The sequence below is a fragment of the Octopus bimaculoides genome, chromosome 14 (assembly GCF_046866305.1).
Source record: "Octopus bimaculoides isolate indiv1 chromosome 14, ASM4686630v1, whole genome shotgun sequence".
NCBI classification, from domain to species: Eukaryota; Metazoa; Mollusca; class Cephalopoda; order Octopoda; family Octopodidae; genus Octopus; species Octopus bimaculoides.
Window position 1 is genome coordinate 39117715 of NC_142941.1, and position 16554 is coordinate 39134268.

The 16554-nt window shown below is 32.2% G+C and overlaps 1 protein-coding gene across 1 annotated transcript in view; it reads right to left on the reverse strand.

The window, feature by feature from the left end:
* The window catches only part of LOC106867098 (protocadherin Fat 4), a 42022-nt gene extending 29835 nt beyond the window's left edge, over window positions 1-12187 (reverse strand). The window contains exons 1-6 of the mRNA XM_089362092.1: window positions 9076-12187; window positions 7949-8099; window positions 7063-7373; window positions 2170-4563; window positions 899-1049; window positions 13-332 (exon numbers count right to left, since the gene is read on the reverse strand). Of these exons, the coding sequence (XP_089218218.1) occupies window positions 13-332; window positions 899-1049; window positions 2170-4563; window positions 7063-7373; window positions 7949-8099; window positions 9076-11457 (5709 nt within the window). The 5' untranslated portion in view covers window positions 11458-12187. The remainder of the gene's footprint in view (window positions 1-12; window positions 333-898; window positions 1050-2169; window positions 4564-7062; window positions 7374-7948; window positions 8100-9075) is intronic.
* Between the last annotated feature and the right edge of the window lie 4367 nt (window positions 12188-16554).

Consider the following 16554-nt stretch of genomic DNA (forward strand, 5'->3'; position numbering starts at 1 on the left):
ATGCTATTAGACGTTTGTTGCAGATAGAGGAGGAGGAGGTACCTGGGGTGATGAAGGTACCTTTGGTAGTGTTGTTATTTTGGGTACAGCTGGCAGAGATGGTTTACAGTCTGAAGTAAACTGACTTTTCACTGGTACTGTAGAATGTTGTTCAGTTGTGTTAGATGCAGTCCCAGTTATAGATAAAGGTATTTGGTCATTTGAGAAGGAAGTGTTATCGATGTTAGGTTGATGGTGATATCCATATTTGTTATCTACCCTTGATCTGTTGAGCGTGTCTCGCAGTTGATTTCTCCTATTCCATGTATGGTCACTTTGATAACGACACAGATCTAAAAATATTAAGAATTTACTTTGCAATCAACATTTCTTTATATATATATTCTTTCATGCATATCGTTATCCTACATCTGTGTAGGTTTGCTCGATACTTTGTATCTCTAATAAACAACAATAATTTATAGATAATGAAGAATTTAATTAAATTCAGATGCTTCTTTCATTAACATTCTCATTCTTCATTATGGATCAGTCCTACGAAGGAATTTTGGAAGAAAAATATATATGAATAAATTTTTATATATTCAATATCTTGACCTATATATTTTAAAGTCTTGCAAATGGACAATAATCATTAATTTGAAATTAAATCATACTCCTGTACATTTGGAGACTGGTGAAATGAAAGCGTCCTTGCTTGAAAAGCAATGCATGGTTGAGCAACAGAAAGCACTTCCTTAATATTCTACTCATCTGATTCATGCTAACATACGAAAAATGAACGTAAAAGGAATGAACACACTAAATTAAATATATGTATTACACTCTCATTAGGAAATATAATATTTAATTTAAAAGTTTCTTACATGCAGAGAAATGTATGGTATTTCTAACTTACCTGGCAATTCCTCATAGTGTCCAGCACTACCGACACTCCAGCCATGACCACTATCAGTGTGAGATGATAATGTTGACATCTCACTGAATTGATCAGGATTGTTCAGTTCTCTGTAACCTGGAGACATACTTTCTTCTCGGGGAATAAAAACCTATAAATATAAATCCAATGGATCATCATGATGTTCTGGACATTCAAAAGTAGAAATATAATTCAAAAATTTAAATGATTTTAAGGAACCTTCAGTTGGGATGTTAATTTCTAATCTTTCTGGACTCTAAATTCTAAATTTTCAAAAGTCTAAAAATCGTTTGTTAGAAGGTTGAGCTCAAAACATCAGTCAAAATATTGAAACAACTTTTAGTATATTTTATTTGCTCTGTCTCCAGGATATCTATATAAATAACCACCTCAGGCTACTATGACTTTTGAGTTTATAATTTTCAAAGAAGCTTACAATAGTAAGCAAGAATCATATATTAGGTAATTTAGTTAGCTTAGTAAATTGAAGATATGAATGATAACAAGCAGAGGAAATAATTCAATATGTATAACAGCAGTCAAGTACCAAACTAACTTTTCAAATTGAATATGACAGTTCATCAATATTATGTCAGTAACATAAGAACACTATTCTACAGATGAAAATAGCAAACCTGTCTAATATTTACTGCACTTGTACAGATTACAAAATTAGCAATTGTTTGAAATATTGTGTATATAAAATTCCTCCAACCATAAAGATTGTACTTGTCAATAAATATTTGTTACTTCTTAATTTCCTATGCAGCATTCACATGATGTTTCTCTAGGAATACCCAAATTGAAAAGAGTGTGAAAATACATTTGGAAAAGACAGATGAACAATAAGGAGGACGATTTAAATGTAAATAGTGAGAGTGGTCATCATCTTTTAACATCAGTTCTCCATGCTGATATGGGATGGACAGTATTACAGGAATTAACTAGCTTGAGAGCTGTCCATACTCCATCTCTTTATATTCCCATAGTTTCTATGATTGAATGCCCTTCCTAATACTAACCAGTTAATGTAGTGAGTGCTTTTACATGGCCCCCATCATGGGCACTTTCATGTGGAACCTCTATGGGCAATTTTACATGGGACCTCCATGGGTGTGTTTACATGGTACCTAAATGATTGCTCTGAAATATATATAAAGCAGTTATATGTCATGCAGGAGCACAAAAGCAAATGAAACATACAACAACAATTTTTTCCTTGATATTCCAAATAAATATAAGCAATTTACCTGTTGCGGTCTGTTTAAAGTCAGATCATTCCACTTATCACATGGCATGGTTCTGCAGTGAATATCTTCCCTGTCAAACTTTGATTGTTGAGATGGCTTCAGTTTCCTCGACATTGTGTAATGAACTCCAGGAGGAACACAGGTAGGATCAAATATATATTTTGATTGGATGTTTATTGCAGGTGTAACCTTGTGGTACATATCAACACTACTATCATAGTTGCTATCTGTCTGCTTCAGTCTATGAACTATACAGATTGATATAGAGATCACTATAACAACTGATACAATCACAGCTGCTATAACAATAACAATCATCACATTCAATTGGAGACCATTACTTGATTCTGTTGTCGTCTTTGAAGGAGTCTTAAATATCTTTGATGTGTTGTTACTAACTGTTAGAGTCAAAGACAGAGTTGTTTTTGATGACAGAACTGGATTACCACTGTCTTTCACACCTAATTCCAGTTCATAGAATCCGGCATCATTTTGGTAAAGTGAGCGAGAGAAAGATAAGACACCAGAGTGATGGTTCATTTGAAATAAGTGTTTCTCATTACCTCTGAGTATTTCATATATGAGGAAGGCATTGTGTTGACTGTCTCTGTCAGAGGCCCTAACAACCGTAATATCATGGTCAGAGCGGGGATGGTAGTGGACATTAAGACTGAAAGGGTCAACATTAGGGAAACTGAAATAGGGAGCATTATCATTTAAATCCATAACCTCAACAACAACATTTGCTGTGTTCTCCAGTGATGGTGTTCCTTTATCTTTTACTAAAACCTTAAACTCATACATGTTCTTTTCTTCTCTGTCTAGTGACTCAGTTGTAGAAATAAATCCCACATCAGATATCTGAAATGGTAGAATATATTTACCATTAGATAACAAAGAATAGGTTAATTGTCCTCCATCTCCAATATCTGGGTCTGTAGCATTGACATATCCAACAGGGAAGTCTTTGTGTTCGTTTTCATAGGTGAGGAACTTAAATATGTCCTGACTAAACTGAGGTTGTACATCATTTATGTCAGTAACAAGCACAGAAAACTGTTTCTCTACTTTCAATGGAGGTAAACCATTATCTTGACATTTAATGGTGAAATTAAAGCTCTTTTCTCTTTCTCTATCTATTTCACTCTTTACAACAACTTTGTATTTCTTTTCAGACTCTGAGATTAGCTGAAGGTATCTATTTTGTAAATGGCACTTCACTTGTCCATTTACTCCACTGTCATTGTCAATAGCATTGACATAAGCAAAGAAGCTATGAATTTGGGTTCCTTCTGAGAGAACAGCTGTTTTTCCAGTTGACTTAACGACAAATTTGAAGTCAATGTTTGGTGGATTATTATGATGAGTGACACCATTTACCAGAACAATGGCAGTTGATGACATTGGTGGGTTGCCATTATCTCTGGCTTCAACAAACAATTTATATATCCTTCCGAACTGAAATTCTTTCTTCAGAAACAAATATCCAAGTACTTCATCTAATCTGAAAAACTGTACAGCATATTTTGATGTGATGGCATTGAAAAAATAAGATATTAATCCATTTTCTCCTTCATCTAAATCTGTAGCTGACAGCTTTGCAATAGGTTTGTTTAACTGGTGTGTGTCATTTACAGTGACATTATAACTATTTTCAGAGAACAAAGGTTTATTGTCATTTATATCTTTAACTAATATTTTAATATGAAGTACACCTTTTTTCTCTGGTGATTCTTTATCTCTGGCAATTAGCTGAATTTCATAAATGCTTTTTGTCTCACGATCTAAGACATGTTCAAGATTTAATTGCAATAAAACAGATCCATCGAATTGTTTAGAAACAAGCAATTTAAAAGGAGTATTTAAATTTTCGATCCCATAAGTGATTCTGGAATTCTTAATACTGACATCATTATCAATGGCATTTGGAATTATAGACTTGGTTCCTATTGAATCATTTTCATCAAATTTTAAATGAAATTCCTCTTTTGGAAACTTGGGATAATTATCATTGACATCTTCTATTATAAGTTTCAGTTTTAATATCTTAATAACAGAATAGCCATGTTGAACAGTTATTTCCAATATTCTGAAACATTCCACATTATATTGACACAGAATTTCTGCATCCAATATGGCAGCTGTGTACAAGTGTCCTCCCTGTGTAACATTAAATAACAGAACTGTTTCATCAGTACTTCCCTGAAGTACATTAAACATCAGTTTGCTGCTATCATCCAGAGATGGTACAGTATCCAATAAGTGTGTATCAGTGACAATATCTCCAATATAGCTGTGTATATCATTGTTCTCTTTCACATGGTAGGTATGATCCACACACCAACAACTCTCAGCCATTAACAACAAGAGAAGTATGTATAACATGGTTACAGTCTACAATTCTGTTGTAAGGAAATATATGTATAATGTTGTTGAAACCTATGAAATAGTGACTTCTTGAATATTTTCTGTTATCACCTGTAAACATATGAAACATAGGAACTTATTTATGCATTAATAACAATGAACTGTTGTGGCCATCCAGTTCACCAGTCCACAGTCAAATCGTCCAATCCATGCTAGCATGGAAAGCGGACATCAAACGATGATGATGATGATGAAGTTGCATCTTTTACATTTAGGCACTATTCATAATTTTTTTAGATATGATTCATAAACTTATTCTAAGATAGAAAATTAAAAAATATTTTAGCATTTCCTTCTAGCAGTCCATTATTAAAATGGACTGAACTCATTTTAACTTGTTTTTCTAATACATATAAAAACTATTTATGGGATGATGGAGATCAAAAATACCATTCATTTAAACACCACCACCTGAGTCTTTTTCACTTTTACTGGTTTTACTCATTGAACAGGAGCCATGCTGGGGCTCTCCCTTAATACTTATAACGAATTCACTCTCTTACAATATTAGTGCTCTCTAACCGTTCTATTCCTAAAGTTATTAAGTTGCAGACTTTTAAAATGGGTTTCTGTTTCATTGATACGGTTCGTTTCTTAGATTCACAGTTACTACTGAATCACATTCTGTAATTCGCTATTTGATGAAAACGAAGAAAAAGATAAATACTAACAAAACACTAACTAAATGAGTTGTTGCCCTTTGATCCTGACCTAAAAAAAAAAAAAATTAAAACACATAATAGCTGCCTAACAGTCTTAGCTGAAATAAATATTTTCTTTCATCACATCTACCTTCTAATTACTAATATTGAGCATCATTCTCCCATTAAACATTAGCCAATCTAATCACAGTTAAACATTCAGTAATTTAGTGTTTACTGGAACAGTAAAATTATAAATTTTAAAAATTTAGTTAAATTATATCTTTCCTAAAATTTACCATTCTAGATGGTCTTTGAGAAATACTATTTATATTCCAGATTTGATGAATGGAAATCCTGACAAGGTACAAATATCTGTAAGAAATTCTAACAATAAGTAAACTGATTCTATTATTACATCCTGTATGTAACAATGGACTGAACTTGTGATTAAATAAACCATTTGAGAAACAAATAAAAGATTACACAACAGAATAAGTTTTAATAAGTACTTACCAACAGGTAACAGTTATTTATATAATCGTTGCTGTGCTGTTTCAGTGTTTTGGTAACAAAGTTATTTTAGTAGCAGAAGTTCTGAGCAGTTTGGTATGTGATAGTGTTATGGAGTTCTATGAAGTTGGTTGTGTAGTATGTAATGTGTGTTGTAGCCAATGACAAGCTGTCTTTTATTCTAATGCAAGGAAACGGAAATACAGCCTCCAACTTTTGCAGTTAATGATGGGCTGACTCAGAGACTGGTTTACTTAACCCACCCCCACTTACACATACATATACATGTGTATGTGTGTTAGTACTTTCATAAATGAATAAGGAAGAAATGTCTAATGATTAGAATGAAGTGGACAGGCAATAAATTCAGTATGGAAAATATTGTTTCAAAATAATGTTAATATAAATGTGTAAAAGTATAAGGAACCTAACTTTAGTAACTTTATGTTACAAATTGCACATAACTTTCAGAAAGCTATGATGGAACCAAGATAAAATTAATTAGTATTAGATATAGAAATATGGAAATATATTAATACAAAACAACACCAGTGGAATCACGAAGAAAAGTTTTTTTAGAAAATACGAAACTATGGCTATCAATAAACTTATTTATGTTCAGTAGACATGTTTAAAGTAGAACATTGAATAAAAGCAGAATGAGATAATGAGCAGAAAGAAGGATATTTAAGAATCGCATGACCAAACTTTTGCATTTGTTAAATTAATATTGCATACTTCATTTTGGATTCAATAGATTTCCTCAGAATTAATAGTAATATTGAAGAATTTCATAAAATACACAAGTAGAAGGCAACTACTAATAGATATAACTTGTACAAACTACTGCAGTGAAATATTCTGTAAATCTTATCTAGGAGCCTTGGAAAGTGTAAGTCGATAGCATTAAAGAATATAAATATAAGGTTCTTGAGATTTACTATTTTAGAAATGGATTTGCGGAAAAGTTAGAATGTTGAATAAGATGTTTGCCGTATTTTGTTACAAATTATTATGCACTGTGCTAAAGTTGCTTTAAGATTAACCTTATTTTATCAACATAAAAAGTGAGATTAAATACAAACCAAATAATTGGGTTGACTTACTGCAAATTAAAATCTAAAAACAGAAACTGAAAACTAACAGAAACTAATGAATAAAACATTATTGATGCATGTTCTACTATAAGATGAAATATTGTTATATTATTGATATTTTCTAGTTATGTATTCCCTACTGAAAATGTATTGCCTGTTTTGAGAAAATAATGCTTTGTTATGTTCTTGAAATTATGCTATTAGACGTCTGTTGCAGATAGAGGAGGAGGAGGTACCTGGGGTGATGAAGGTACCTTTGGTAGTGTTGTTATTTTGGGTACAGCTGGCAGAGATGGTTTACAGTCTGAAGTAAACTGACTTTTCACTGGTACTGTAGAATGTTGTTCAGTTGTGTTAGATGCAGTCCCAGTTATAGACAAAGGTATTTGGTCATTTGAGAAGGAAGTGTTATCGATGTTAGGTCGATGGTGATATCCATATTTGTTATCTCCCCTTGATCTGTTGAGCGTGTCTTGCAGTTGATTTCTCCTATTCCATGTATGGTCACTTTGATAACGACACAGATCTAAAGAACATTGAGTTTGTATATAAATATACTTTGCAATCAACATTTCTTTATATATATATTCTTTCATGCATATAATTATCCTACATCTGTGTAGGTTTGCTTGATACTTTGAATTTCTAATGAACGACTTGATAATTTATTGATAATGAAGAATTTAATTAAATTCAGATGCTTCTTTCATTAACATTCTCATTCTTCATTATGGATCAGTCATGAGAATGAATTTTGGAAGGAAAATATATGTGAATAAATTTTAATAGAACTTTTTATATATTCAATATCTAGACCTATATATTTTAAAGTCTTGCAAATGTACAATAATCATTAATTTGAAATTAAATCATAGCCCTGTACATTTGGAAACTGGTAAAATGAAAGCTTCCTTTCTTGAAAAGCAATGCATGGTTGAGCAACAGAAAGAGCCTCTATGATTCATGCTAACATACGAAAAATGAACGTAAAAGGAATGAACACACTAAATTAAATATATGTATTACACTCTCATTAGGAAATATAATATTTAATTTAAAAGTTTCTTACATGAAGAGAAATGTATGGTATTTCTAACTTACCTGGCAATTCCTCATAGTGTCCAGCACTACCGACACTCCAGCCATGACCACTATCAGTGTGAGATGATAATGTTGACATCTCACTGAATTGGTCAGGATTGTTCAGTTCTCTGTAACCTGGAGACATACTTTCTTCTCGGGGAATAAAAACCTATAAATATAAATCCAATGGATCATCATGACGTTCTGGATATTCAAAAGTAGAAATATAATTCAAAAATTTAAATGATTTTAAGGAACCTTCAGTTGGGATGTTAATTTCTAATCTTTCTGGACTCTAAATTCTAAATTTTCATAAGTCTAAAAATCGTTTATTAGAACGTTGAGCTCAAAACATCAGTCAAAATATTGAAACAACTTTTAGTATATTTTATTTGCTCTGTCTCCAGGATATCTATATAAATAACCACCTCAGGCTACTATGACTTTTGAGTTTATAATTTTCAAAGAAGCTTACAATAGTAAGCAAGAATCATATATTAGGTAATTTAGTTAGCCTAGTAAACTGAAGATATGAATGATAACAAGCAGAGGAAATAATTCAATATGTATAACAGCAGTCAAGTACAGATTACAAAATTAGCAATTGCTTAAAATATTGTGTATATAATATTCCTCCAACCATAATGATTGTACTTGTCAATAAATATTTGTTACTTCTCAATTTCCTTTGCAGCATTCACATGATGTTTCTCTAGGAATACCCAAATTGAAAAGAATGCGAAAATAAGTTTGGAAAAGACAGATGAACAATAAGGAGGACGATTTAAATGTAAAGAGTGAGAGTGGTCATCATCTTTTAACATCAGTTCTCCATGCTGACATGGGATGGACATTATTACAGGAATTAACTAGCTTGAGAGCTGTCCATACTCCATCTTGCTATATTCCCATAGTTTCTATGATTGAATGCCCTTCCTAATACTAACCACTTAATGTAGTGAGTGCTTTTACATGGCCCCAACATGGGCACTTTCATGTGGAACCTCTATGGGCAATTTTACATGACACCTGCATGGGTGTGTTTACATGGTACCAAAATGATTGCCCTGAAATATATATAAAGCAAATGAAACATACAACAACAATTTTTTCCATGATATTCCAAATAAATATAAGCAATTTACCTGTTGAGGTCTGCTTAAAGTAAAATCATTCCACTTATCACATGGCATGGTTCTGCAGTGAATATCTTCCCTGTCAAACTTTGATTGTTGAGATGGCTTCAGTTTCCTCGACATTGTGTAATGAACTCCAGGAGGAACACAGGTAGGATCAAATATATATTTTGAATGGATGTTTATTGCAGGTGTAACCTTGTGGTACATATCAACACTACTATCATAGTTGTTGTCTGTCTGCTTCAGTCTATGAACTATACAGATTGATATAGAGATCACTATAACAATCGATACTATCACAGCTGCTACAACAATAACAATCATCACATTCAATTGGAGACCATTACTTGATTCTGTTGTTGTCTTTGAAGGTGTCTTAAACATCTTTGTGTTGTTACTAACTGTTAGAGTCAAAGACAAAGTTGTTGTTGATGACAGAACTGGATTACCACTGTCTTTCACGCCTATTTCCAGTTCATAGAATCCAGCATCATTTTGGTAAAGTGAGCGAGAGAAAGATAAGACACCAGAGTGATGGTTCATTTGAAATAAGTGTTTCTCATTACCTCTGAGTATTTCATATGTGAGGAAGGCATTGTGTTGACTGTCTCTGTCAGAGGCCCTAACAATTGTGATATCATGGTCAGAGTTGGGATGGTAGTGGACATTAAGACTGAAAGGGTTAACATTAGGGAAACTGAAATGGGGAGCATTATCATTTAAATCCATAACCTCAACAACAACATTTGCTGTGTTCTCCAGTGATGGTGTTCCTTTATCTTTTACTAAAACCTTAAACTCATACATGTTCTTTTCTTCTCTGTCTAGCGACTCAATTGTAGAAATAAATCCCACATCAGATATCTGAAATGGTAGAATATCTTTTCCATTAGATAACAAAGAATAGGTTAATTGTCCTCCATCTCCAATATCTGGGTCTGTAGCATTGACATATCCAACAGGGAAGTCTTTGTGTTCATTTTCATAGGTGAGAAACTTAAATATGTCCTGACTAAACTGAGGTTGTACATCATTTATGTCAGTAACAAGCACAGAAAACTGTTTCTCTACTGTCAATGGAGGTAAACCATTATCTTGACATTTAATGGTGAAATTAAAGCTCTTTTCTCTTTCTCTATCTATTTCACTCTTTACAACAACTTTGTATTTCTTTTCAGACTCTGAGATTAGCTGAAGGTATCTATTTTGTAAATAGCACTTCACTTGTCCATTTACTCCACTGTCATTGTCAATAACATTGACATAAGCAAAGAAGCTATGAATTTGGGTTCCTTCTGAGAGAACAGCTGTTTTTCCAGTTGACTTTATGACAAATTTGAAGTCAATGTTTGGTGGATTATTTAAATGAGTGACACCATTTACCAAAACAATGGCAGTTGATGACATTGGTGGGTTACCATTATCTCTGGCTTCAACAAACAATTTATATATCCTTCCAAATTGAAAGTCTTTCTTCAGAAACAAATATCCAGTTACTTCATCTAATCTGAAAAACTGTGTGGCATATTTTGATGTGATGGCATTGAAAAAATAAGATATTAATCCATTTTCTCCTTCATCTAAATCTGTAGCTGACAGCTTTGCAATAGGTTTGTTTAACTGGTGTGTGTCATTTACAGTGACATTATAAATATTTTCAGAGAACAAAGGTTTATTGTCATTTATATCTTTAACTAATATCTTTATTTGAAGCACACCTTTTTTCTGTGGTGATTCTTTATCTCTGGCAATCAACTGAATTTCATAAATGCTTTTTGTCTCACGATCTAAGACATTTTCTAGATTTAGTTGCAATAAATCAGATCCATCCAATTGTTTAGAAACAAACAATTTAAAAGGCGTGTTTAAATTTTCGATCCCATAAGTGATTCTGGAATTCTTAATACTGACATCATTATCAATGGCATTTGGAATTATATACTTGGTTCCTATTAGATCATTTTCATCAAATTTTAAATGGAAGTCCAATTTTGGAAACTTGGGATAATTATCATTAACATCTTCTATTATAAGTTTCAGTTTTAATATCTTAATAACAGAATAGCCATGTTGAACAGCTATTTCTAATATTCTGAAACATTCCACATTATATTGACACAGAATTTCTGCATCCAATATGGCAGCTGTGTACAAGTGTCCTCCCTGTGTAACATTAAATAACAGAACTGTTTCATCAGTACTTCCCTGAAGTACATTAAACATCAGTTTGCTGCTATCATCCAGAGATGGTACAGTATCCAATAAGTGTGTATCAGTGGCAATATCTCCAATAAAGCTGTGTATATCATTGTTCTCTTTCACATGGTAGGTATGATCCACACACCAACAACTCTCAGCCATTAACAACAAGAGAAGTATGTATAACATGGTTACAGTCTACAATTCTGTTACAAGGAAATATATGTATGATGTTGTTGAAACCTATGAAATAGTGACTTCTTGAATAATTTCTTCTGTTATCACCTGTGAACATATGAAACATAAAAACTTATTTATGCATTAATAACAATGAACTGTTGCGGCCATCCAGTTCACCAGTCCACAGTCAAATAGTCCAATCCATGCTAGCATGGAAAGCGGACATCAAACGATGATGATGATGATGAAGTTGCATCCTTTACATTTAGGCACTATTCATAAACTTATTCTAAGATAGAAAATTAAAAAATATTTTAGCATTTCCTTCTAGCAGTCCATTATTAAAATGGACTGAACTCATTTTAACTTGTTTTTCTAATACATATAAAAACTATTTATGGGATGATGGAGATCAAAAATACCATTCATTTAAACACCACCACCTGAGTCTTTTTCACTTTTACTGGTTTTACTCATTGAACAGGAGCCATGCTGGGGCTCTCCCTTAATACTTATAACGAATTCACTCTCTTACAATATTAGTGCTCTCTAACCGTTCTATTCCTAAAGTTATTAAGTTGCAGACTTTTAAAATGGGTTTCTGTTTCATTGATACGGTTCGTTTCTTAGATTCACAGTTACTACTGAATCACATTCTGTAATTCGCTATTTGATGAAAAAGAAGAAAAAGATAAATACTAACAAAACACCAACTAAATGAGTTGTTGCCCTTTGATCCTGACCTAAAAAAAAAAAAAATATTTAAAAAATATTAGCTGCCTAACAGTCTTAGCTGAAATAAATACTTTCTTTCATCACATCTACCTTCTAATTACTAAAATTTAGCGTCATTTTCCCATTAAACATTAGCCAATCTAATCACAGTTAAACATTCAGTAATTTAGTGATTCACTGGAATAGTAAAATTACATATTTAAAAATCTAGTGTAATTATATCTTTCCTAAAATTTACCATTCTAGATGGTCTTTGAGAAATACTATTTATATTCCAGATTTGATGAATGAAAATCCTGACAAGGTACAAATATCTGTAAGAAATTCTAACAATAAGTAAACTTATTCTATTATTACATCCTGTATGTAACAATAGACTGAACTTGTGATTAAATAAACCATTTGAGAAACAAATAAAAGATTACACAACAGAATAAGTTTTAATAAGTACTTACCAACAGGTATCAGTTATTTATATAGTTGTTTCTGTGCTGTTTCAGGGTTTTGGTAACAAAGTTATTTTAGTAGCAGAAGTTCTGAGCAGTTTGGTATGTGATAGTGTTATGTAGTTCTATGAAGTTGGCTGTGTAGTATGTAATGTGTGTTGTAGCCAATGACAAGCTGTCTTTTATTCTAATGCAAGGAAACGGAAATACAGCCTCCAACTTTTGCAGTTAATGATGGGCTGACTCAGAGACTGGTTTACTTAACCCACACCCACATACATATACGTGTGTATGTGTGTTAGTACATCATAAATGAATAAGGAAGAAATGTCTAATGATTAGAATGAAGTGGACAGGCAATAAATTCAGTATGGAAAATATTGTTTCAAAATAATGCTAATATAAATGTGTAAAAGTATAAGGAACCTAACTTTAGTAACTTTATGTTACAAATTGCACATAACTTTCAGAAAGCTATGATGGAACCAAGATAAAATTAATTAGTATTAGATATAGAAATATGGAAATATATTAATACAAAAAAACACCAGTGGAATCACTAAGAAAAGTATTTTTTAGAAAATACGAAACTATGGTTATCAATAAACTTATTTATGTTCAGTAGACATGTTTACAGTAGAACACTGAATAAAAGCAGAATGAGATAATGAGCAGAAAGAAGGATATTTAAGAATCGCATAACCAAACTTTTGCATTTGTTAAATTAATATTGCATACTTCATTTTGGATTCAATAGATTTCCTCAGAATTAATAGTAATATTGAAGAATTTCATAAAATACACAAGTAGAAGGCAACTACTAATAGATATAACTTGTACAAACTACTGCAGTAAAATATTCTGTAAATCTTATCTAGGAGCCTTGGAAAGTGTAAGTCGATAGCATTAAAGAATATAAATATAAGGTTCTTGAGATTTACTATTTTAGAAATGGATTTGCGGAAAAGTTAGAATGTTGAATAAGATGTTTGCCGTATTTTGTTACAAATTATTATGCACTGTGCTAAAGTTGCTTTAAGATTAACCTTATTTTATCAACATAAAAAGTGAGATTAAATACAAACCAAATAATTGGGTTGACTTACTGCAAATTAAAATCTAAAAACAGAAACTGAAAACTAACAGAAACTAATGAATAAAACATTATTGATGCATGTTCTACTATAAGATGAAATATTGTTATATTATTGATATTTTCTAGTTATGTATTCCCTACTGAAAATGTATTGCCTGTTTTGAGAAAATAATGCTTTGTTATGTTCTTGAAATTATGCTATTAGACGTTTGTTGCAGATAGAGGAGGAGGAGGTACCTGGGGTGATGAAGGTACCTTTGGTAGTGTTGTTATTTTGGGTACAGCTGGCAGAGATGGTTTACAGTCTGAAGTAAACTGACTTTTCACTGGTACTGTAGAATGTTGTTCAGTTGTGTTAGATGCAGTCCCAGTTATAGACAAAGGTATTTGGTCATTTGAGAAGGAAGTGTTACCGATGTTAGGTTGACGGTGATATCCATATTTATTATCTCCCCTTGATCTGTTGAGCGTGTCTTGCAGTTGATTTCTCCTATTCCATGTATGGTCACTTTTATAACGACACAGATCTAAAGAACATTGAGTTTGTATATAAATATACTTTGCAATCAACATTTCTTTATATATATATTCTTTCATGCATATAATTATCCTACATCTGTGTAGGTTTGCTTGATACTTTGAATTTCTAATGAACGACTTGATAATTTATTGATAATGAAGAATTTAATTAAATTCAGATGCTTCTTTCATTAACATTCTCATTCTTCATTATGGATCAGTCATGAGAATGAATTTTGGAAGGAAAATATATGTGAATAAATTTTAATAGAACTTTTTATATATTCAATATCTAGACCTATATATTTTAAAGTCTTGCAAATGTACAATAATCATTAATTTGAAATTAAATCATAGTCCTGTACATTTGGAAACTGGTGAAATGAAAGCTTCCTTTCTTGAAAAGCAATGCATGGTTGAGCAACAGAAAGAGCCTCTATGATTCATGCTAACAGAAGAAAAATGAACGTAAAAGGAATGAACACACTAAATTAAATATATGTATTACACTCTCATTAGGAAATATAATATTTAATTTAAAAGTTTCTTACATGAAGAGAAATGTATGGTATTTCTAACTTACCTGGCAATTCCTCATAGTGTCCAGCACTACCGACACTCCAGCCATGACCACTATCAGTGTGAGATGATAATGTTGACATCTCACTGAATTGGTCAGGATTGTTCAGTTCTCTGTAACCTGGAGACATACTTTCTTCTCGGGGAATAAAAACCTATAAATATAAATCCAATGGATCATCATGACGTTCTGGATATTCAAAAGTAGAAATATAATTCGAAAATTTAAATGATTTTAAGGAACCTTCAGTTGGGATGTTAATTTCTAATCTTTCTGGACTCTAAATTCTAAATTTTCATAAGTCTAAAAATTGTTTGTTAGAACGTTGAGCTCAAAACATCAGTCAAAATATTGAAACAACTTTTAGTATATTTTATTTGCTCTGTCTCCAAGATATCTATATAAATAACCACCTCAGGCTACTATGACTTTTGAGTTTATAATTTTCAAAGAAGCTTACAATAGTAAGCAAGAATCATATATTAGGTAATTTAGTTAGCCTAGTAAACTGAAGATATGAATGATAACAAGCAGAGGAAATAATTCAATATGTATAACAGCAGTCAAGTACAGATTACAAAATTAGCAATTGCTTAAAATATTGTGTATATAATATTCCTCCAACCATAATGATTGTACTTGTCAATAAATATTTGTTACTTCTCAATTTCCTTTGCAGCATTCACATGATGTTTCTCTAGGAATACCCAAATTGAAAAGAATGCGAAAATACGTTTGGAAAAGACAGATGAACAATAAGGAGGACGATTTAAATGTAAAGAGTGAGAGTGGTCATCATCTTTTAACATCAGTTCTCCATGCTGACATGGGATGGACATTATTACAGGAATTAACTAGCTTGAGAGCTGTCCATACTCCATCTCGCTATATTCCCATAGTTTCTATGATTGAATGCCCTTCCTAATACTAACCACTTAATGTAGTGAGTGCTTTTACATGGCCCCAACATGGGCACTTTCATGTGGAACCTCTATGGGCAATTTTACATGACACCTGCATGGGTGTGTTTACATGGTACCAAAATGATTGCCCTGAAATATATATAAAGCAGTTATATTTCATGCAGGAACACAAAAGCAAATGAAACATACAACAGCAATTTTTTCCTTGATATTCCAAATAAATATAAGCAATTTACCTGTTGAGGTCTGCTTAAAGTAAAATCATTCCACTTATCACATGGTATGGTTCTGCAGTGAATATCTTCCCTGTCAACCTTTGATTGTTGAGATGGCTTCAGTTTCCTCGACATTGTGTACTGAACTCCAGGAGGAACACAGGTAGGATCAAATATATATTTTGATTGGATGTTTATTGCAGGTGTAACCTTGTGGTACATATCAACACTACTATCATAGTTGTTGTCTGTCTGCTTCAGTCTATGAACTATACAGATTGATATAGAGATCACTATAACAATCGATACTATCACAGCTGCTATAACAATAACAGTCATCACATTCAATTGGAGACCATTACTTGATGCTGTTGTTGTCTTTGAAGGGGTCTTAAATATCTTTGATGTGTTGTTACTAACTGTTAGAGTCAAAGACAACATTGTTGTTGATGACAGAACTGGATTGCCACTGTCTTTCACACCTAATTCCAGTTCATAGAATCCAGCATCATTTTGGTAAAGTGAGCGAGAGAAAGATAAGACACCAGAGTGATGGTTCATTTGAAATAAGTGTTTCTCATTACCTCTGAGT